Raw genomic sequence first — 25516 nt, 5'->3', positions numbered from 1 at the left:
AACGGCTTAAAGGTGACTTCTGAACCATAACCAATGGCCGGGCAGGCTGGTCGCTTGCAAGGATAGAATCACTCGGCGGTCACCCAACCAAGCAGCAGCCACGCTCGACGTTGCTTGACTCGGTTATCTTGCGATAATCACTGTATCCGCTACACTGTGTCACTGGCTATTTCAAAAGAATAATTTCAGAGAGTCTTGCAGAGAAGCTTTCGAATTATTACAGTTGTTTACTCTGTCAGGTCTCTACATTTAAAAAATTATGTATTGTAAACGTGTAAACCAGGTATGATTAGTGGCCAAGATATGAGACTAGAGGCAGGTTTAATTACCGAGCAGACACCCACAGGACGGTGATTTATGAATACTTGCCCTTATAGGCAATTTCATCATTATGTTGCCTAAAATGTGATAAAAAAAATTCACTACACCCAAGGCATTTAAAACTCGCCTGAAACGCGTTTTAGATTTACAAGCATTTTCAAATGTGAACGAGTTGGTTGTTGGTTGAAATAATCAACAGTCTGTATTTAATTTATCATTGAGGTTAGAATGATAACTAAAGGGTTAATAGTACGTTGTAGTAGCAAAACACAGGTCTCGAAACAGGTTCCCTGCAAGTTCGGTAGCTAGCAATACGTTCTAACAAGGTCGTGGGTGGAACAGGTCGACTCACCAAATCTGCTCCCGGGGTCGGTCTGCCCGTATAAGGCTGTGGCGGAGGTGTCGGAATGTCATTAGTCCAACACGGGTCGAACTTTCCGGTTTTCCATTAAAGGAATGTGTGATGGTCGTTCACTCATTGGTGACTCACTCGGCCAGTGTCCAAGTGCCTATTGGAGCGGAGAGAGATTAACTGGTAGATCCTCGCAATAGGCCACAAGTCATGCCAGTGTGCATTGAATACCTGAAGCACACAATCTGTTATTTCATTAATTTGATAGAGAAATCGCCTCCAAGAAAGAAATGATCTTCGTGCTACTAATGATGGAGGTCGATATTGTAGGGTTATAATAGGGTTAAAAAGTATAAAATAATATGTTTTCTCAGAACATACTATCAAACTAGATACACTTAAAATCAAACCGGCGGATAAATTTAAAAAAAATTAAATTAACGTCAACCAATCATATAAATATGCTTTAGTTGTTAGTTTTAGCCTCTTATGTAGTTATTCCAGTGTTATTTATGTCACTGAAGGACGGTGTTTATTTATTTATTTCCAACGGCAGCAGCCAATTTACAAAGACAAGCATAGAAGGTAGAATACAGCGGAAAAAATAAAATTAATACAATCATATGAAAAATCTACATAAAGTAACAAAATAGGTATACAAAAATTTGATAGATAATAAGTATCCAAAGATATAACAAGTTGTAAATATCCAAAACATAATAAAAAATAAAAAATAAAGATTAACAAACAACAATAATTACTCAAGTATGGAAACAACTCAGAAAATTGATTTAAATAAATTGTACTTTACATAAAAAACAATCAAAAACAACTAAAGTATAGGTAGATATCAACAAAAGTAGAATAATAAATACGTAAAGGAAAAAATATTTATAAAAACTCTCTGTGCAACAGGAACAAGCAATCAACTAGCTAACGAAATTATAAGATTGATAAGAGCGAACATAAATAAATAGTGCTAATAAATTAATATAATTTTAAATTAACGTCAACCACCCATATTAATACGCTTAAGTTGTGAGTTTTAGCCTCTTATGTAGTTATTCCAGTGTTATTTATGTCACTGAAGGACAGTGTTGAGCGTATAGAGCAAAGTAAAAATTATCCAAGGAAATATTTATCATTTAATATTTGTAACCCTTTTGATACCCTCGTATTTCGACTCCCGCCAATACTAGCGTGGCTGATGATCGGTTTCTTTTTTAGGAAAACTTCCTCTGTCCCCCTCAAGAGAAACTATTTTGGCTCATATTGGGAATATTGGCTCATATTTACAAGAGTCATATTTACAAGAAATACCATATGTACAAGGTATCTCGGCCGAAGGCTATGAAAGGCTTTGCTGAGGCTATTTCAAAATGTCAATTCTATAGCACATTTCACTCTCGAAATATACAGACCCACAATCATTTAAATAAATAAATGTTTACTTCACTCAGGCAGACAAAAGAGAAACTATCACACTACCGAGTGATAGGCTTTATCAGCCAAGTTCCATGGCCATCCATGAACCATCATAGGACTCAGTGTTGTGTAAATTAAGTTTCATGCAAAATTTAACTTAAACAGATAAAATATTTTCGAGATGTCTTGTTACATTATAAATTGACACTTATGGTCATTAATTAAGGTTTCATTGTAGGGTTCAAATATTTCTTTTGATCTCACCATCATTGAACTCAGTAACTATAGAAATGAAGCCTCATGCAAACTTTCAAGTGTATAGGTCATATTGTTTTCGAGTCATCGTGCGTACAAACACACATACAGATAGACAGAAATGACATGTTACAACCCTAACGCTCAACCAATGAGTGTTCACCCTGTTTCTTTGATCGTATATCCAAAATGGACAGGTAGAGTCACTACATGTTATGTAGGTTGGACTATTCATAGCGATAAGGCATGCTAGATATCCAGGCAAACATGTTTGTTCAATCGTTGGATTGCATGTAGACGAAATACCCATTGAATTATGTCACGGGATCTCCGTCAACAAAGGACATTGATTTATACATAAGAACAATCGGTCCACAAGTTGTTTTCTGACAGACAGACGAACATGTAGATATTGTCATGTACACGTGTCGGTCTATTAAAAAAAACATGCATGTTAATAAATGGTGTGAATAGGTCAGCGCGTGTTGTAATCGACTCGTGTTGCATTAATCGTGCTGTCAGTCTGATCCTATATAAATAAACGCGTAAATTGGTCGGACTATTTTTAAGAACTGTTCGTGCCAAAATTCTGGCATTGGTCTACATGTTTAGGGGAAAAGTAAGACAGACACATGCACACGTAGACATTCGGGTATGTATATTCACAAAAACCATCTCATGTGAATCAGTCATCGCATGATATTGTAATCGACTCGTTTTGCACTAATCGTGCAGTCAGTCTCATCGTATATAATATACTAGAAAATTCTTGGCCTATTTTTAATAAATGTTCATGCAAAACTCCTGGCATTGCACTACATGTCTAAGGACGAACGCGTTTCAAACAGACGCACATGTAGACGTACCGGTCTATTCACAATGACTATGCATGTAATAAATCGTGTGAATCGGTCAGAGCGTGGTGTTGTAATCGACTAGTGTTGCATTAATCGTGCTATTAGTCTCATCGTATATAAATATACTCGTAAATTGCTTGGCCTATTTTTAAGAAAGGTTCGTGCCAAAATCCTGGCATGGGTCTAAAGGTTTAGGGTTTAGGGGAAAAAGTAAGATAGACAGATGTACAGGTAGACATTTGGGTATATCTATTCACAAGGACCGTACGTGTAGTGAATCGTCCAGCGCGTGGTGTTGTGATCATGAGACTCTCGTGTTGCAATAATCGTCAGTCCCATCGTATATAAATATACTCGTAAATAGTTTAGCCTATTTTGAAGAAGTTTTCCTTCCAAAATCCTGGCATTAGTGTAAATGTTCATTCGGAAACGTGAGGCAGACCTCACTTTGCACCACAATTTTACAAAATAATAAAAGTATGCAACATTCAGTATTCAACGTTACTCGCCGTAGCAAATATTCATAGTAAAATATTTACTTAAATCAATACCCAACCGGTCACATATACACTGACAAGCATATTGTTTATCTCAAGCGAACACAACATATGGAGGTTGTAATGAGTATATTTTATAGCGTATGACGTGATACTAAATGTGTTCTTTTATCCACGAATACGGTTAGGGTTAATTTGAAATCTAAGGCCTGGTACACTATACTATCAATGTTAATTTGCTAGAACTAATATTACTGTTGTAGACTGTAGAGAAATAAATCAGATCAGCAAATAATATCTATTAGGCCTACTAGAACAGATATTAGTTGCCATTGGTATTTTAGAAACGCCATATGAAAACTATGCCTCAGGGACAGCAAAGGTTACTTACATACTGACCTGAAATTTTTTTTTGTACAGACTAGGATTATTCCACGCTGACTTGATTTAAACACAATCTGAGAAAATGAGCTGCAATTATCTTTCGCACAAACGTTGAGCCTTCCACACGTACCTGAAATTTTAGGGTAATTTGGTTAAATTCACCAAAACATCAAATATAATATACTTCTTTTTATATAGTTTATAATTGCATTTCATATTTTTAGTAAAAAATCGTTGATAAAATGGCATTGCCATTACATCAACAATGGCATATAATAGAACATCGCATTCTTAGTGTTGTCCAATTTAAAGTGACGGCTTAAGTGTACCAGATATAGCGTAGCTATGGTGGAAAGGTTTGATTCAATGTGAATGTTGAGTTTAGCTACAATTCACATTCCTCTTAGTGCAGTGTCTGAACTCTGACGCTGGCATTGATTTGACTCACAGAATTTGAAGTCATGTTCGTTTTAAAAGATCCAAAAAAAGTCGACGACGATGAAGCTTAATATGAAATCTTTACATCATAATCTAGTGAATAGGTGGAGGAATGTCATTGTCTTACCAGATGCTCTTTCACCTAACCTCTTCAGCTAGATTACCATATTATGTGGTTTAAGTGTCTGTAACGTCAAAATAATGTAAGGAGTTCTTTTTGATCATCTTCGTCGCCGACTATTTTTTGGATCTCTTCAAACCAACATGACTCCAGATGTCAGGAGTTAAGTCTCCAGACTAAGAGTAAGATGAACTGTAGCTAAAATCAACATTCACAGCCAAATATTGTTACAGTTGGCAGTGAAAGTTTTACGAAAGCGCAAAGAACCCGGAGTGGGTTATCGGGTACAGCGGGGGCCGTCGTACAACGCACGTTGTTGCCAAATGCCGCGATTATGACTGGCCCAACTCCAACGCCTGTCCAGAGGTGGGCGTCAGTCGAGAACTGGTTTCCTGCGAGCAGACCAATCAATCAGGACCACCCAGCTGATTGTATCGCGTGACCTTGCCAATACCCTCTCACAACAAAGGTCGCCTTGCTTGAGGCGCACAATCCCCATTGTCTGGCCGGGCCGTTCTTGCTAATTAATTTATACTATTGTGTCTAACCTGGCCCCGATTACTACCGAGCTCGTGCGATGAATTTGGCGATGGAAAGTTTTCAAAGAGTACATGAGCATTATTATAAGTAGCGCAGTATGAAGTCTCTTCAGACACTCTTTGCGATGATCTCTGAAATGTTGGGCGTTGTAATTGCACCCAACGTCACTACTACTGCCAGCTATGATCATTGCAGAGTTCTACCCAAACCTTTTCAGAAAAGAGGTCTGTACTAAATCTAATTGTAAAGTGTTCTTGTTTTAAAACTAAAAATTAAAACAAACTTACTGTTTTAGAAGTGATATGTGGTAAGCTCTTCCACCAATCCCAGAGCCAGGACGAAAATCTTGACGATGGACGGTGTAGCTCCAATGGCGGCAGGTCGTAACGCGCGAGTTCAAAATTTACAATTGCTTAATTAACTTTCAGAGTAGAACCCACTGTATTTATTACTGTACTTGAACCTTATCAATGATCCCCCTTATTAAGGGGAGGGAATCCCTATTTGAGTTGCCTCGTTTGACACCTCTAAGCATCGGTCCACCCGTTTTATGTTTATACAGTATTATTAACATGTTCATAGCTTTAATGGTCCCTTAAAAAATTTTCAAAACAACTCTACGTTGTATCTCTAAATGTATTATGAGTTCAGAGGCTGGATTAAATAGTAAAAATAAAACGGAGGTTTGTGATTGTTTGCCTATAAAGGCTAGTTCGCGTTTCATCAAAAAGTTGCCAAAAAAGTAACCTCTAAAAACATTTGGGTTTAATCATATCTATAAAATCGGACAGACACCATACATGTAAGGCCTAATATAAAGTCCTAAAGGGGTTTGAAGTTTTGCATTGTTCTTATTTGGCTCCAATAAAGATGGCCACCAGTACTGCAGCTTCTTAATGTTTACATTTCATTGCCTTACTTTGTTAACTGTTTTTGGATAATCAATCTACCATTACAGTACAAGCATTCTTGGACAAAACCTGTCTAGGTACAATATAGTTTAGACAAGGCAAGAGCACGCTACACCACGTCGAGTAGGCTTCACTATCATGTCGATTGCATACTAATTGCATACTAAAGCTCATCTCAATCTTGAGACGTTCAATATATACTGTCGGCATTGAATAAATATGTGTGTATATTTATACATAAGTGTGTGTGTGTGTAGGTGTGTTACTGATTTATTTTGGTACTTTACACTTTGTTGGGTGTATCTGAATAATTCATTTGAAATAATCACGAAAAAGATTGGTGCATTTATTCTTCAAAACAACAGCAATATATGAAGTATGTTATGATTGATGATAATTCTCCTTCTATTGTTCTATAATAACAACTTTGTAAGTATAAATTTATCAGTTTGCAACACGTACTGTGTGTGTGTAATTATGTAAATGTGTCTGTGTTCGTGTGAGCAGTAATACACAAGTAGGAACTGTTATTCCTTGATCAATCCATTGCAACACTTGTACCTGCAATGTAACACCGGACCGCGCACAGGTGTACGTAATGGATAGACAGAAGCTCGCCTAAATGCTAATGCGCTCTGCATGTCACAGTAATAGCCTGCATGCATCAGATCACATCGAGGTTTGAAAACTGAAGTTTTAATATTTTGGAACTGTCGGTTCCCTGGCCATCGTTACATTGCGACACATGTACCTGCAATAATACACAGACCACGTCAGGTGTAGGTAATGGATGGGAAAGGCCCCACCCAAATGCTAATGCGCCCTGCATGTCACAGTAATAGCCTTCGTCAGATCACATATAGGATTGAATACTGGCGTTGTAACAGTTACAAACTGTCCATTTTTCGATCCATTGTAACACGTAATAGCCTTCGTCAGATCACATATAGGATTGAATACTGGCGTTGTAACAGTTACAAACTGTCCATTTTTCGATCCATTGTAACACTTGTATCTGCAATGTAACACACACTACGTCAGGTGGAAGTAATGGATGTGACAGGCCTCATCTAAATTCTAATGTGCCCTGCATGTCACAGTAATAGCTTGCATTAGATCACATCTAGGTTTGAATCCTGGCGTTGTAACAGTTGGAAACTTTCTATTCCTCGATCCATTGAAACACTTGTATCTGCAATGTAAAATATGTACCGCCCAACTTGAGATAATGGATGGATAGGCGTCCGCCTAATTGCTAATGCGCCCTGCATGCCACATTAATAGCTACCATCACACACGTCTAGGTTTGTACGTTGGCGTTGTAACGGTTAGAAAATGTCTATTCCTCGATCCATTGCAACACTTATACCTGCAATGTAACTCATGGACTACGTCAGGTGTATGGATGGACAGGCTTCGCCTAAATGCTAATTAACCCTGCATGTCACAGTAACAGCCTGCATGAGATCACCTCGAGGTTTGAGCACTGGAGTTTTATATTTTGGAACATTCGATTCACTATTCAACACATTGCGACACATGTACCAGCAGCGTAAAACACAGACCTCGTCAGGTGGTGGTAATGGATGGCAGGCCTCGCCCAAATGCTAATGCGCCCTGCATGTCACAGTAATAGCCTATAGATCATATCGAGGTTTGAACACTGGCGATTTAATAATTTGAAACTGTCGGTTCCCTGTCCACTGTTACATTGCGACACATGTACCTGCAATGTAACCCACGGACCACGTCAGGTGTAGGTAATGGATGGACAGGCTTCGCCCATCAGATCACATATAGGATTGTACCCTGGCGTTGTAAAAAATTTCCATTCCTCAATTCATTGCAACACTTGTATCTGCAATACAACACACGGACCGCACGAACTTGAGGTAATGGGTGGATAGGCGTCCGCTTAAATGCTAATCCGTCCTGCATGTCGCATTAATAACCTGCATCAGATCACATTGAAGTTTGAAAACTGGCGTTATAACTGTTAGAAACTTTCTATTCTTCGATCCATTGCGACACCTTTACCTGTAATGTAACTCATGGACTACGCCAGGTGGTGGTAATGGATGAGACAGGTGCTAGCCCAAATGCTAATGCGCCCTGCATGTCACATTAAAATAGCCTTCATCTGATCACATCGAGGATTAAACACTATTGTAGTTGATCAACTTGAAACTGTTTCCTCGATCCTCGATCCATTACAATAGTTGTATCTGCAATGTAACTCATGTAGGTGGAAGTAATGGATGTGACAAGTGTCACCCAGTATGCATGTCTCAGTAAAATAGCCTTCATCTGATCACATCGAGGATTAAACACTATTGTAGTTGATCAACTTGAAACTGTTTCCTCGATTGCTCGATCCATTACAATAGTTGTATCTGCAATGTAACTCATGTAGGTGGAAGTAATGGATGTGACAAGTGTCACCCAGTATGCATGTCTCAGTAAAATAGCCTTCATCTGATCACATCGAGGATTAAACACTATTGTAGTTGATCAACTTGAAACTGTTTCCTCGATCCTCGATCCATTACAATAGTTGTATCTGCAATGTAACTCATGTAGGTGGAAGTAATGGATGTGACAAGTGTCACCCAGTATGCATGTCTCAGTAAAATAGCCTTCATCAAATCACATCGAAGTTTGAACACTGGCGTTGAAACTTTCTATTTCTCGATCCATTACAATTGTTTTATCTGCAATGTAACTATGTACCACGCCAAATGGAGGAAATGGATGTATAGACGCCCGCCTAAATGCTAATGCGCCCTTCATGTCACATTAATAGCCTGCATAAGATCACATTGATGACGGAAGGCTGGAATCGCGCTATTCCCTCGCCCCACTGCGCGATGTGGATCTCTTGATCACTCCAGAGTCGTTGATGATCCTCCCATGTTCCAGATGACCTGAATACCGACTGTCCCCTCTGCCCCCCGGACTCGACACTCGATATGCCGGGCGCGGAAGGTCAGTGCGTCTGTGACCCGACGAAATGCTCTCCTCCGCCATCCTGCGAGTTGCCCGCCGTCCTCTCGACCAAGCCGGTCTCTGGCGTCCCAGGGGACTGTTGTGACATTGCAGAGTGTGTCGTGCCTTCAGGTAGGCACCGTACTTTAACACAACTTCTTTCTCAGACGTAATATTTGATTTATTCCGTTTCCAAGAGCTAGCTTCTTATATTTATGTTTACATGAAAGGAAAAAAAAGATTTCGGACATCGTTTTTTATTAAAAAAATAAACCTCTGCGTTTCGAGGATTGAAACCTAGCCTGTTCCTTGCGTGCCACAAACACATTACGTGTTAATACATTATCAAAACGTAATAAAATTTAAGGCTAAAAGGTTTGGCTATGAACTTGGCAGAGATTGAACTAAGTGACTATAAAAAACCAATAACAGAAAGAACATCAAGAACAAGCAATACCTAACTGGCATGAATCCAGACTGGTGAGAGGGAACCCATGCAATGTCACTGCACAAAATAAAGAGCATTACACAACACTCATGTCACATGCACTAGAGAGGGTGAAACAGCGGAGAGAAATGTCAATGTTGGTATTTCCTGTGGTATCGCGGCGTGTCATCTGAAACAAAGAGAACATCCTACGAAGGTCGGAAGGGAGAGAAGTCTATTGCTCATTTTATTTGGTGTAATAGGGTTGAAATAGCTTTGTTTGCATTTATGAGTATTCTACAAGTACAAGTAACACAAGGTAAATTTGTTCGCGGACGTTCAGCCTAATCTCACGAAGTAGCATGCACCTTCATCGAACTCGGTGTTGCTTTTATAGAAATGGCTTCATGCAAAATTTCAGTCGTAATGCTTAGCCAATTAAAGTACTACACATGTGTTATAAATTAGAATAGCAGCTGTTTTATTGTTGATTTATATTAGTCACTATTATTTTGTATGGTCTTAAAACAATGTTCCGGTTTCTTACAATGATTATCCTTGGCTGGTTACAGTTACTTGCTTCAGATGCTGTATACCTTCTACATACTGTATTGAATATTTAATACTAATCAGTATTACCTCACTGTTTCAGAACGGAACTGCACTGAGGACTCCTGCCCTGTAGAAAAGGACTGCCCGGACGACAGCTACCGCCACAGTGACGGCTGTCAATGTCTGCCCACCCCTTGCCCTGGCAAGGCCTGTCCTCAGGGCACCTGGGCCAAGATCATGAGCCCTGGCACGGGCAAGCCCGGCACCTGCTGCCCTGTCTACGAGTGCATCTCGGCCGGTAAGGACATACAATACGACACTATCTATAGCTCATTTCATACTTGAGACGTCCTGGCGTAGTGTAGCGGGTACAACGGTTATCGCAAGATAACCGGATCAAGCAGCGTCGATCGTGACTGCTGCTTGGATGGGTGACCACTGAGCGATCTAGTCCTTGCAAGCAGCACGCCTGACCGGCCATTGGTGGTGGTTCGGAAGTCACCATTAAGGCGTTGGTCTCCTGGTTAGAGAGGTGTTAGAGAGGGCTTCTTAGCCCTAATTTCATCTGGAGTAAAGACATCTTTACTTTACTTTTTTCCACTTCGCGTCCTGTGCTCAGATGACAGATCTAAAATATGTTCATTGAATAATTTAACACACACATTGAGAAAAATACCAGATTTTACTTGTCAATTTTGAAAATTTTGCTCTTGTTTTTATGTAAAAACAGAGCCACTCTTAAACGAAAGGTATAAACCACATAGAATAGGAGGAATTCTCAGCCAACAAGGTGAAAGACTTTTTGACATTCTTCATTTTCAGCCAGTCCGCTTGATATGGTTGGCTGACACTGATTTAATAGCCGGTTGCCACCTTGGGTTTGGTCGTATAAAAACAATATTAAATTTCAAGCACTTTTATGGCCTTACTTTTAGTAGTAGAATCATGTGGAAATGGCATATTGACTGGTGTGCATCTAAATGCTTATTGCTTTTTTTATATTTTCATGAATTATTTGGAAAAAAATATCACGAACTGTGATACTTCTACATTTTAATATACAAAACGTAAACACGTTACAAGAAATGCTAAACATAGGTTTGATGTGCATTAATATCTTTGAAATGATATGTTTCCCGTAATTAGACGAATAAATACATAAAAGTGTTTTAAGTATAAATCATTGTTATTCGGTAAAAGTCAAGCTCGTATCAGAAAACCCGATTCTCCATTTTCGCTTATGACTCCGGTAGTTTTTTTGGTATGCACCCAAATTAATTTTACTTTAGTGATAGTTTTATTAATTATTTGGAAAAAAATATCACAAACTGTTTTGTACTTCCTCATTTGAATATGCAAAACGTAAACACGTTACAGGAAATGCTAAACATTGTTTTGATGTGCATTAATATCTTTGAAACAAGATGTTTCCCCTAATTAGACGGATAAGGGCATAAAAGTGTTTTAAGTATAAATCATTGTTATTGGGTAAAAGTCAAGGTCGTATCAGGAAACCCGATTCTTCATTTACACTTATGACTCCGGTAGTTTCAAATGTAGTTTAAGCTGAAAAAATATAACTTGAAAACAAAATAAAATAATTTTTATCCTCTTCAATTTCTCCTCCCTCGACAAAATTAGCGCGGCCAACAATCGGTTTCTTTCTTCGAGAATGTTCACGGGAGCTAGGATGTAGCTTACGGCTTCTCAACAAGTCTTTGATAATATCAATTAGGTAATCACGTAGCTATGGTGTGAAAGGTTGATTCAATGTTAATGATGAGTTTAGCTTTTGTTCACTTGTGCAGCGTTTGGAATCTGACGCAGTTACAGACTTGATTCCTAGAATCTAGAGTTATATTTGCATGAAGAGATAAAAATAAGTCGGCGACGAATAAGTTCAAAATGAACTCATTATATCTTTTCGGCATAGGATACACCTAGGCAACAAAATGTAATTTAGGTGTAGAGATATTCTCATACATATGTAAAGAGTTCATTTGAGATTCTTTGCCGGCTATTTTTGTATCTCTTCAAAAGGAATATGACTCCTAATTCTAGGATTCACTGTGATAGCGTCAGATTCCAGATGCCGCACTAAGAGGAAGGTAAACTGGAGCTAACCTCAACATTAAAAAAGTTAGGTAATTATATGTATTAGAGCAAGAATTTTGAAATCCAATTTTGACATGAAATCCTAAATTGGGACCAGCTAAGTCTTGCAATAAAATCGTTGTGTAATAGAGTGAAACAAACTCGCGGTAGAAATACGGTGGCTTTTGCGTAGAAGTTTGCACCAGCGGCTTGATGGACCTGCTATTTCCGAGGTACCGTGTAAACCAAGACTATCGCTGTCACCGGTGCAGTTTCACTTGGCACAGCCGTGTGCCATTGAAAGTGTCAGTCACGGTGTTGGATGCCGGCAGTGCCACGGTCCAAGTTGCTGAGATGCCAGAGAGTACGCTGCCAGCGAGAGGGGCGGAGCGCTCACCGATTGGTCTTGATGGACTTCCTCTATACAAGAATAGCCCACCGGTGTTCTGTTCGGTCCTGCATCACTTTTAGTTGGCATTGAAAAACATTTATATATCAAAATAGTTTGGTGACAAGCAAACTAGTCAGTAGGATGTTGAATAATTCGCAGATATTATCTAACTGCAGCGTAAGATACACGATGTATTTAAAGTATACATTGTAACAGCTCTAAGGTTTAAAATAGTACCAGTATAAAATTGTACCAGTTACCCGTGGCTTCGTCGCACTTTTGTAGGCTTTGCAGGTGTATGAACACTTCTGGTTTCAGCGAATTATATTTCTGACGCCAACGTTGAGTTTGCCTTGTTGCGAAGATCAAGAAAAATGTCAAAAAGTTTCTCTGGTCATAGTATTTATTGTGCCATAGTTTATTTACCCTTTTTATTTGATGAAGAAAATATGTTTACATAGACGGGTCTGAGAAGCCTACTGTGAAAAGACAACTAATATGGGTTTCATAAAAGTCTTTAAATTTATATGGTAATTAATATGTAGTAAAAGTTAGACAGTAATGTTTTCTTTGATATGTGCATTACATACTCACCAATCACTGTATAATTAATATTTGATAAAATTTACTTTTAGAGTGATATCTATACTAAAAGCTTCAATTTAATTAGCTGGACCGTATGTTCTTACATTGTGCAGAAAAGGTTGAAATAAAAAGTATTGTTACTATCACGTTTACTGTATGCTTTGAAGACCATAAATGTAAACAAATTGAAAATAGTGGTTACACTAATTAAGCATATGGTTGTGCTGTCATAAAATAATGTTTGCTTGGAACAGTTGACAACATTTTACTCTTTAAATTAATAATATTTCTTGTTTGCTAATGCAAATTTAGAGAACAGTGGATGTTGGCTCAAGCGATTTCTGAAATAAGAATAGGCTTAAACAAGGATGCTAAGAATGTCCATGTAAAATTGCATTACAATCAGTCCAGTAGTTTTTATGTAATTGAGTAAAACACACACACACACACACACACACACACACACACACACACACACACACACACGATCACACAGACAGACATTAATAGATTTTTAAATAATACTATGCATATAACAGTATAAAAATAGATAACAGTAGTTTCATAGTATAACATACATCTGTGATGGTGCTAAATAACTACATCGTATTAATTCGAATGCCTTGATAATTTATCTAAACGCCTGTCCGAAAGGTTTCTAATATGGTTGACTCTTCTAAAGTAATTAGAGCTCTAAAAAATAAACTATAACCTTAGTAGTATACATCAGTACATAACTTTAATGCGTAATATATGGAACAATAGTACAACATATACAGCTTAATTCTTAATGAATGGAGCAATATTACAACAATATACTGTACTACTTAATTCGTAATGGATGGAGGAACATTACAGTAATTTATAGCTTCACTTCTTAATGGATGGAACAACCGTACATAAATATACACCTTAATTCTTAATGGATGGAGGAACTATGCAGCAATATACATATTCAATTAATTATTAATGGATTGAACAACAGTAAAACAATATACTCCTCAATTCTTAATGGGTGGAGGAACAATACAACAATATACTGCTTAATTATTCGAGGGTGGAGGAACATTACAACAATATACAGCTTCAATTATTAATGGATGGAGCAACATTACAAGATTATACGGCTTCAATACTTTATTGATGGAGTACAGTTCAACAATATACAGCTTCAATTGTTAATGGATGGAGCAACAGTTAAAATAATATACAGCTTTAATTAATTAATGGATGGAGTAACAGTAAAACAATATACAGCTTCAATTATTAATGGATGGATCAACATTACAGTAATATACAGCTTCAATTCCTAATGGATGGAAAAAGAGAACAACAATATACTACTTAGTTGTTTATGGATGGTGCAATATTAAAACAATTTACGACTCCAATACTTAATGGATGGAACAACAGTACAACAATATTGTTTAATTCTTAATGGATGGAGGAATATTACAACAATATACAGCTTCAATTCTTAATGGATGTACCAACATTACAACAATATACAGCTTCAATTCGTTATAGATGTAGTCTAGTAACAGTACAACAAGATAGAGCTTCAATTCTTTATAGATGAGACAAGAATACAACAATATACACCTGCAATTTCGATTAAAGGAACAGCAGTAAAGTATACAGCTTAATTTGTAATGAATAGAGAAACAGTACAAAAATATACAGTTTTAATTTTTAATGGTTGGTGCAACAGTAAAAAGTATACAGCATTTATTCTTGATAAACAGAGCAGCATTACAATAATATACGGTTTTGATTGTTAGTAGATGGACCAACAGTGCAACAATATATAGCTGTAATTCTTGTTGTATGGAACAACAGGACAACAATGAACAGCTTTTATTGTTGATGGATGGAGCAACATTAGAACAATATACAGGTTTAGTTCTTGATGGATGGAACAGCAATACACAGTTTTCAGTCTTTTTTACTTTTGCCTCAACACAAATTGTCTAATTGTATTTACTTTAGATGTCTGTAATTTCATGTGGATAATAAACAAATTCCCTGTTTTTTTCTCTACTTGGGGAGTTATCTTAGAGATACGAGTTCAGAAACAAATATTTTCCAAACCTAAAATTGATTGCACCACTTTAACACTGACAGACCACAATTATCAGTTTATGGTTTCAGGTGTTATAATCTAAGAATATCTTAGTATGAACCCTAATGAGTTACCTTACCGTCTCTTTACTCTGCATTCACTTTCAGATTCGAATAACACGTGCACCGACAACGGTATTCTAATGCAGAACGGCTCCTCGTGGTTCCGCGAGGACTGCTCCAGATGTCGCTGTGACAGCGGCGTTATCTTCTGCGACTCCGTGGATGGACTAATGAGCGACTCCTCCGCCTGCCCTGCACTGCCTCCGGACTGCTCCCTCAGCAGGATACCCCCTGGCCAGTGTTGTCCCGTCTGCGTCAAAAGTACGATTCTAATCGTTAAATAGTTTTTTAAAGTATAACATCAAAATCAACTGTTATTAACTTTCCAGGTGGTTAATTATCTCCATTATAGTGATAATTGTTTCCATTACAGTGATATTTTATTTTTGTTTGGGGAGGTCTTTTCAAATCCACATTACCTGGTCTAATTTATGCCCACTCTTGGGAATTGTTCTTGACCTGGCAAATCATGTAAAAAGTCTAATAAAATTGAGTTCAAATCGAAGGTCCTTGTCACGCCACCGCTTCCTGGAAGCTGTGTCAATGGGCTCTACGGAAAAGTGGTTGCCAACGGTGACAGTTGGAAGGAGGATGAATAAACTACCTGTGTAATATTTTGCTTAGAAAACCATGGTACTATTTGCCTTGTTACAGGCAAGTCGGCAGACCTTGACACGCCGCCTCCTCCTGGCAGCTGTGTCACGGGGCTCTACGGGAAAGTGGTTGCCAACGGTGACCGTTGGAAGGAGGACGACTGCACTACATGTGTGTGCAAAGAGGGTCAGCGGCAATGTCAAGCGTACATGTGTGAGGCGTGCGCCAACCCACAGTACGAGCCGGGCGAGTGCTGCCCTAGGTGCAACGGTACGAGCACTTTTGAATTATTTCTTATCGTAACTGGTTTCTATATATAAAGGATAACTAGAATACAATAATATTGATAATCACATTGGAAACCTTGACTTATGATGTAACCGTGTATTTGTACAAGAATCATTTCTTATATACTAGCTTGAAGTGATGCAATAAAAATTAAACTCCCGTTTCAGACGGGAGGTAAGGCCATCTCCTTGTCTATGGAAAGCTTCCTGACTAGCCATATTTAGTTCTGTTAATTCTCCAGGAAATGGATCGTAGATGATTCCCATGCACTTTGTGAGTTATTACTATTGTCAGAATGCCGCTTAACAATGGCAAGACGTGTGTTTGGTCTGTTCCTATCACAACTCCGTTCCAGTAGTTACACCTACAAAGTCCAGTCCGAAATGTCCAGTCAAAACATCCATTTTTTGGTTGCCGGCCGTAATTTTGTTGGTTCAGCTATTGCTATCAAGTGATTGTTGTGACATTAAAGTAAATCCCTAGCTTTTACCAAGCTGAATTTAAATCAAAATCCATCGACATGTAGCCGACAATCTTGAGGTATGTAGGATCCCAATCGGTTTTTCGGAAAGAGGAAGATTGTATCAGATGAGATCTTACAAAGCTCCCATCAAAGTTTGCTTGCACCTTTCAATGGCGCAGTGTAATGGGTACAGCGATTATCGCAAGAGAACCGAATCAAGCAACGTCGAGCGGCTTGGATATGTGACCGAGGAGCGATCCTGTCCTCGCCTGTTCGGCTGTAGTAACCTCTAAGCCGTTGGTCCTCAGGTTAAATGCTAGAGAGGGCTTCTTGCCCTACCATCGCCTGGTAAAATAATATATAATTTACTTTTTTGTACCTTACATTATTAAAATTTATATTCTTTAGGTACCGGGATCTATTGAAGTGGAGTAGTCATAAGGTTACCAGTCACCTTTAATAACCTTGCTCTTTTTAGTACTTTTCCCGATAAATTAAGAAGTTAAAAGGAATAATTTAAATTGGATATGCAATCGGAGAGACCAGGGGTTAATTTAAGCTTGATGGTGGTATATAGGAGGGTTTAGGGCAGCTATAATTGAAAATCGAACTAGAGTCTCTCCGTGTAGTGATTTATTATTTTTCTTTCAGCTGTGATTATATATGTTATCCTTGTCCAGGTTCAACGGTAGTAACTGTACCGTCTCACTGCCCCACCCTCGACGACTGTTCCCTGCGTTGTGTCCACGGGTTTGTCAGGGATGTACACGGCTGCTTCACCTGCCATTGCCAACAAGGTGGGTGATACAGAGTTTAATTATAACAGCATTATATCCTTGTGTGAATGGTTTATTGTGGGGTATAGTAGCAGTAGTTTCTTTTAAGTAAATGAATGAAAAGTTCTGAGATATTTAGATAACGACAATGAGAGGTGTTGGAGCTATATGGGTTCATCCTTTTCACTTGTGGAAATTCAGAAAAGGAAAATACTGCTGTAGTAACGGAAGATACTTTTCCATACATGCGACCTTTATTTCTACATCCGTTTTTTCTTTTTCCCATTGGTCTGGCTGGTTAATTGCTTAAGTTAATCCTACATCTAAATTAACTTTTCTAATACTATCATATATGTTCGTTTCACGACGCGTTGAAACATCCCTCACATAATAAATATCTTGAGGTGATCAGAGACATCTTTAGTTAAACCTAAACTGGCAGAACCAGTAGTTCTTATCCGCTTATAGAAGTGAGTGGAGATGTTTTGTGAGAGGCTGAAGTTCAACGAATTAGCGATCAATTTGGCTACATTATCACAGGTCGCCGTATTTTGCTTTTTTTGTAATAGATTTTTTGTAATCGGTTGTGCTCGCTATTTGGTTACGCCGCAGAATCAACTAACTTTTCAAGCAGATGTGTAGTATTGGTTCTATCATAGTTCCTTTTACACATGTTGACTGAACATTACGTTCTAGAGCAAGCCCGATTATAAATGAATATTTTAATTGTATCAGAAATGTTTCGATTCTATATGAGGCGAAAATCCTAATCGTAGTCTTCATACCTCAAATTTTAGCATAAAAATATTGGTATGTCACTGCCAAAATAAGTTCTGATAATTGTTCAAAATTGACTCAACTCAATTTTGCAACCGGTTTTCAATAGAACACAGTTAGGACTGATCCACTTGGATACATCTTAGCCAGCGTAATAATTCTAAATTAAAATTTGTGAAATGGCCTGTCTGCAGACGAGTGTCTCCTGGAGTGTCAACACGGATACGCGCAGGACTCTCACGGCAACAAGCTGTGCAAATGTGACTCCCCTCGGTGTCCTGCGCTCACCAACTGCAGGAAGAACTGTCCGCACGGCTATCGCACCAACAAGCTGGGCTGCGAGGTCTGCCGCTGCGAGTCCTGCAAACCTTTGGATCAATGCACCAAGCGATGCGCCCACGGTCTGGTGCTAAATGCACATAACTGCGTCATCTGCAAGTGCATACGTAAGTAGACAAAGCTGGTTAAACTAATTAGTACCCTTGTTTGAGAAGGTTCATTACTACCTTTCAACACTCCTTTGTTAATTGCACACCTAAGAATATCGATGAGCAAGAACTGTGATTTAAGAATATTTATTGTTTCAGCCCATGAAGGACGTTTGAAGGGCGCCTCCAACACGACCGACACTGCAGTTGGTACACCTTGCATATCAGGTAACAACACCCAACACATGTATTATTAGCTGTTATCAAATTTATGATTAAGACTTCTTACAAATATTTGGTGAATTACAATGTTCTTCTCTAGGCAATAATGGTAATGGTTACTATACTCTTGTCACAAGATCTTGGTCCCTTAAGGATTGCGTTATTGGGGTATTGGGACTATTGGAAACCCAAGTACTTACGCATGCGACTAATACATACGTGGCCCGTTTTTACTTTAGGGCCCAAACCTCAAATGTATGGGGTTCCTAACGACCGACTGCCCTTTTTACTATCGACTGTGTTCGCGGTGCAATAACCGGGTTGTTTTCTTCTGTTAAATGTATTAGCCGTATAAAAATACTAAAATAAGTCTTACACACGAAATACCTGTAAATAGTAAAGCTGGTGTTTAAATCGTCAAGGCTACATTTATAAAGTACACTTCTCTACTATATCATACCACGCCCATGCCATCTGACTCATTTTCTTTATATTTCTTCTAGATAACATATTTATTAAGATAATTTAAATGAAAATTAAACATATGGTTTCTGTACACAATGTTTTCATTTGATACACGTAAGAGGCACGTTTTTTTAAATGTTAAATCAGTAGCTTTTTAAAACAACTTCTCTGAATATAGAAAAAGTGGACGCAAATTTTGATCACTCCTCGTGAAATTACTTTAATTAGGCAATTTAGGTCATTGTACATTTAGGTGGGTTCAAATAAAAGTGGTTCAAGATAATAATGTGAAGTTTTTACAGAATAATTTATAGCCTCAAGGAGTGATATTTCTGTTATCCTTTACTTGTGGAAATAATATTTTTCATTACATTAAATATAATAAAATGACGTGTTTTTATTAATTGTTTTGTTAACAAAATTAATTTTTCATGAGTGATATAGATATCGCTCCGTGTAGGTATAACCCATGTACAGTAGTAATTTCACATGTTTATCTTGAGTCGTTTTTATTTGGGCTGAAAGTGTCTACTTTTAATGCTTTTCATTTTCATGTGAACTGATAAAAATGTCTTCTGTTATGCCTTTAGTTATTTTTAAAGGGATAAGTATTTACAAACAAAAATATTCTTCAAACCGTAAATCATGGGGATTGCAGGCGGTTAAGGTATGTTTTAAGCGCCGAGCGTAGCTGCTGCTTGGATGAGTAACCGCTGAGCGATCCTGTCCTTACAAGCAGCCGGGCTGATCGGCCATTGGAGGTGGTTCGGTAGACACCTTTAACTCGTTGATCCCCAGGTTAAGTGTTAGAGAGAACTCCTCAGCGCATTGTAAAGAAAAGACGTTCTTTACATTCTCGCGTCTATTAAGTATACTTTTTAACAATAACCCACCACAACTGTCCTCTAGGTGTCTACTCTGCATGAGGTAATGTTTTTACATTCTGAGACAGCCAAAATATTGTTTCAGACAGTAAAGTGTGGCGAGACGACGGAGAGACTTGGTTCGACGGTTGTCGACAGTGTTACTGTCTCGCTGGTCGTGAGATGTGCTCTCTGCTCAGCTGCCCTCCTGTCACTTGCGCCTCTCCTGTTTTCAACTCTTCCAAGGACTGTTGTCCTTCCTGTCCAGGTACTCTTCATAAAGGTGAACTGTGCATGGTGTAGTGCATTTTACAGTGTATGGATAACTCTGGAGATATTTAATTCGAATAAAGTAATATTTGGCTAAGTATCGTTATCAGATCAAATCAAATCAAATTTTTTAGTGTTCATTAATAATACAACACTGCATGGAACATTGTCATGATCATATATGTACAATATTTATAAAAAATATATTACATATAATCTTATTTATAAATGCTGTTTCAAATTTAATAAGATAAAAAAAATCACTTAACATGTCTATTGAAAAATACTATTTATAAGCTACACAGTCAGAGACAATCCTCCCAAGAGTTCCTCCAAGGTACAACATACTCTGTTCATGAGATAATCATTTAGTCTTTTTTAAATATTGTAGGGGTTTCACTAGTTTTTATATAGTCTGGAAGAGCGTTAACATATTTTGGCCTAAGATATGTGGTTGTTTTTTTTTTAAGAATTAATGGTGATGCTTTGGAACCATAGGACAGTTTGAAATGATGAAAGATTTTTTAAAGTAAACACACAACATTGGATATTTGAGTAAGGATAGATAGATAGGTAAGGAAGGGTAAGGGTATCCTTAAATAAGTAAGAATTCATTGAATTTAGCATTTACAAAATTTTAACTGCTCTGCTACTAACATCAATGGGATTCCTTGAAGTTGTACTAAACAGTCTAAGGCTCACTTCATTCTCACTTACATTTTTTTCATTTATTTATTTATTTATTTCAAACGGACATACTCTCCATTTTTACATTCAAGATCCATATACTTAACTATTATAACAACTTAACGTAAAGAAGAAACTCTACAACAAAACATGTGAAAGGCCGAAAAAAATGATATTAACATAATACACTATTGCAAGGCATGATATATAACAAGAATAAATATGTATATACATGTTTTAAAACTGTAACAATACCATCATGAAAGACCGCAACAATAAATAAACTATAACAATAGAAATAACATAATAACAGAAATAAAATAATAAACTATTAAATAATATAACAAGAATATTCATAACAACGTTTCAAAAAAAGCAACAGTAAAAATAACAATAGTGATGAGATAAACTATTGCGTACAATAAACAGGGAATATGAATAAATCCCCATTCATATAGCTAGGTATATATTCATTGAGCTAGATTTCATCGCAATGTTTGAACATTAAATGCCCCAATAATGTAGCGTGGCTACAGCACAAGAGTACGAAAAACAAAATCTTGTCACCAACTTTTAATATGGTTTTTCCACTTTATTATTTTTTATTTCCTATATGAATACTCTAGCTAGTTTCCATATGTTCTCAGCTTTTTCACGAGTTTATTTGTTCTGTTATTTCCTCGTTGCCATCAGTGTTAATAATCGTTTAAGACCAATGTAAATGTATTTGCTAACGCTCAGCCAAATCGCATGGAGAGACGTACACCATAATCGACCCCAGTGTTGCCTATAAACAAAAGCTTCATGCAGCATTTTCCAAACCGTATTGTTTAGTTCGTTTTCAAAAAGAGCAACCAATGACAATCTTCTCTATCGCTCAGCCAATCAGTTTATGTATTGTAATTAATTAAAAATATCACATTTTAAAATATAATTCTAGGATAAAATATACCTCAAATTATTATTTCAGAGTAAATTCAAGGAAGTTCATTGATTCTGTTATTATCCGTTGCCATTGTGGTTAATATTCCTTGAAGACCAATGTGAATGTATTTGCTAACGCTCAACCAAAACGCAGGGGGTGACGTGCATCATAATCGACTCTAGTGTTGCCTATATATAGAAAAGATTCATACTGTATTTCAACTATATTTGTTACTTCGTTTTCCAAGACCCACCATTGACAAGCTTCCCTAACGCTCAGCCAATCAGTTTATGTTTTGTAATTAATTTCAATTATTAAAATTTTTAAATAGATTTCTAGAATAAAATTATTATTTCAGGGTAAATTCAAGCACGAGTTGGATCGTGAGGCCACAAATCGGAATGTACCCAATATCCAAATATAAATAGCACAGCTTAGTATTAAAACACTAAATAAAAAAACGATATTCCCTGGGTATTTTGAATATTTACAAGTGATTGCTATTATATGCAGTGACATGCAAAATTGTAATCCAAACGTACACAACAGACGGCACCCTTCCCCACTCCCCTCTACCGTAGAAGGGAAAACACCGACGCCTTCATAATCTCAATCAGAAAACGTGCAATCGGCACGTACAAAACAGTAATTCCCTATCGGGTACCTTTGTGTAAATACACATTTACCCAGCACCTGATCAACACGTTTTTGTTCATAAATTGGTACGTGTCTGAAGTTGGTTCTAGTTATATCTGTGAAGTAAAATATTATCAATGTCTATACAGTATTTCAAAATATTAGCTAATCGCATGATTTTCAGCATACATTTTAATTCAATTGATAGAAATTAAATTAAATAGTTGTGATATAAAAATTTATCATTAAGGAGGTACAACCTGCTTTCGTTAAATACTTATTTATTTTAGAGTTTCATCCCTGTATGTTAACACCCCTTTAGTCAGATCAAACATAACAAATTTTTGATGATTCCACATTTTGCGTAACTTAAGGCATTGCAGCTATAAATTATACGTAATTTTGTAATAATATAAAAATACGGTGCTCATGAAATTGTAGATTTTATAATATATTTTTTATGACATTCTAAGATCGACAGAGAAATTATTTTTAATGACATTTTAACAAACGAGTATGACATTTTTTTAATAAAGTATTATTTACAATAGGCAATAAGGCTTAAACAAAGAAATTACATTTTTACATGCAAAATATACGCAAATCTGGAGTGATTTTCACTTATCTTTTACATACTGTAAAATGTTAAACACATACTGTAAAAGATCATACCCTTTTCTTCAGTATTTTTCTGTATGTTTTAAAGGGCCTACTTTTTATAATGCCATATGAATTTCGTGTTCATTTCACCTCCTTTCATGGGAGTTATTTTCAAATTTTTTAAGTTAAAAAAGTAACCAACCCAACTGGTCACCGATTACACCACAAGGCTTTGTGTAGTTGGTAACGTGACATGTTCAGTCATGTAAAACCGTCTTGTTCCAGGCACTGACATGGTGGCTGCCTCCCACATGGTGTGTCAGGGCGAGGAGCCTGGCAAGGTCTACGTAGAGGGTGAGATCTGGAGGCTTTCTTCCTGTGTCGAGTGCTTGTGTCAGAGTGGCCGTGCCCTGTGTCACGCTGCATCCTGCCCCCCAACCCCCTGCAAGCGGCCTGTGCCACCCCCGCCAGGGGAGTGCTGCCCTGTCTGCCACCATCAACAGCTGACCAACGTCTCGTGAGTCTCTTTCATTCTTCGGGAATTCCTTCAGGTTTTATAATTTGTCTGCTGTTTCAAAATCCCCATAGGATTACAAGGCGAACTGCACACACCGTCACACGTTTAGCTGTGACCATACAGTAGGCCTTCGAGTGTAAAGGTAATTTTCGAGGTCAATATTTTAGTAATTTTTAAAATATGCATTTTATTTCATGAAAACAGAGTCCAATAACGAAATAACTACGACATTTCTGACATATCTTAGAAACAAAGGGGTCAATTATCAACTTAACTGACAAGAGTCAGGATTATCATGGTCATTTCGTGTTTGGACTCTATTCTCATTAAATAAAATGTAGAATTCAAATATGATATGAATATTAACCTAACATAAAAAAAATCAAATATAACATTTTTGGAGACTAATCCTAGTGAGTGCGTCATTGAAAGAAAAGCCAAGTAGGCCGGGCTGCGCGTGTGACGGTGTGTGCGCGTTGGGGCGCGTGGGTCTCCAAATCCTCAGGGGTATTGAGGCTTCGGGCAAACTGTAACAATTGATGCAGTTTTTTTCAATCCGGCCAATTTTCACGCTGTCCAGGTTGTCGGCCGTTTGCGAGAGGCGGCACGGAGAGACCATGTGGCGGGAGGGCAACTGTGTGAGCTGCCTGTGCGACGACGGTAAGCCATCCTGCTTCACGGAGCTCTGCGAAGAGCAAGTCACCTGCACCAACGCCCTGCAGGTCAAGAACCAGTGTTGCCCCGTGTGCCTCGGTAAGGACGTTGACATAGCTAACTCGGACTTCACGTTGTTGCTAAGACATTAGTTTCTAAGATTTTACTTTGTGTTTAGACGAGCCTGAAGCGTTTGGAGAGGAAGCAGTGTACTGTCGACAACATGACGTACTCTGTAGGTGACGACTGGCGGGAAGACGAGTGTACCACGTGCATGTGTATTGCTGGGGGTGAGATCTCCTGCACCAAACTCGTGTGCTCCATCAACTGCCCCAATCCCATCCGGAAACCCGGCATTTGTTGTCACGTCTGCCCAGGTAACATCTCAATATTCCCTGCTAAACATGCAAGATTTGTTATGAAATATAAATTTAGTTCAGGATAAATTATGGAAACTAAACTTCTAACCCATTATATGTTATATAGAAGGAATCGGTTCTCATTCATTACATTTACTAATTAAGATTACCTCCAAATTGATCTCCATCTAAATAAGTTCAAATAATCAGTTAACAACAGCTTCCCTAATTATCAATATTTATTCTTCCTGTTAAATACCACAATTCATTTAATTGGATTAATTGCCGGATCTAATCACTGAATTCCTTTTAACGAAAGCAAAATATTTTGCTCTAGTTCCATAGTAATGAAGTATATTTCTTTTTCGGTATCGTATTGACTGATATCATTATAATTCCTAAATGGCATTTTGTAAAATGCAATATTTTTAATTGCTTAAATTATGAAAAGATCTCATGTCAGTGAAAATTAATTGAATAGATATATTGTATAACAGGTCAGATTTATTGAGATTTAATATCACTTTAATTCAACAAGTAATGCAGTAGGATCTGTCATATCCGGCTTAATATGTCGGTGGAGTAAGTAGGATATGGAATTGTGATATGGAGAACATAATTTTACTAACGTTATTTATAGTACATGAACTGCCAATGTTATGTTAGTTTTTTT

The 25516-nt window shown here is 37.6% G+C and overlaps 1 protein-coding gene across 3 annotated transcripts in view; it reads left to right on the top strand.

Moving 5' to 3' along the window:
• LOC124364314 (cysteine-rich motor neuron 1 protein-like) overlaps positions 1-24861 on the top strand; it is a 210511-nt gene extending 185650 nt beyond the window's left edge. The window contains exons 2-12 of one of the 3 annotated variants that reach the window (XM_046819692.1): positions 9021-9218; positions 10166-10363; positions 15365-15580; positions 15974-16183; positions 17345-17461; positions 18412-18663; positions 18805-18873; positions 20302-20463; positions 23599-23830; positions 24411-24583; positions 24663-24861. In XM_046819692.1, coding sequence (XP_046675648.1) covers positions 9021-9218; positions 10166-10363; positions 15365-15580; positions 15974-16183; positions 17345-17461; positions 18412-18663; positions 18805-18873; positions 20302-20463; positions 23599-23830; positions 24411-24583; positions 24663-24727 — 1892 coding nt within the window. In that variant the 3' untranslated portion in view covers positions 24728-24861. Of the gene's footprint in view, positions 1-9020; positions 9219-10165; positions 10364-15364; positions 15581-15973; positions 16184-17344; positions 17462-18411; positions 18664-18804; positions 18874-20301; positions 20479-23598; positions 23831-24410; positions 24584-24662 lie in introns of all 3 variants that reach the window. The other 2 variants (XM_046819691.1, XM_046819693.1) reach the window with 2 other exon arrangements.
• Positions 24862-25516: the final 655 nt, after the last annotated feature.

This window comes from Homalodisca vitripennis, chromosome 6 (assembly GCF_021130785.1).
Source record: "Homalodisca vitripennis isolate AUS2020 chromosome 6, UT_GWSS_2.1, whole genome shotgun sequence".
Taxonomy (NCBI): domain Eukaryota; kingdom Metazoa; phylum Arthropoda; class Insecta; order Hemiptera; family Cicadellidae; genus Homalodisca; species Homalodisca vitripennis.
The sequence above is the reverse complement of the archived record's forward strand: the minus strand, read 5'-3'. Positions and strand labels throughout refer to the sequence as shown.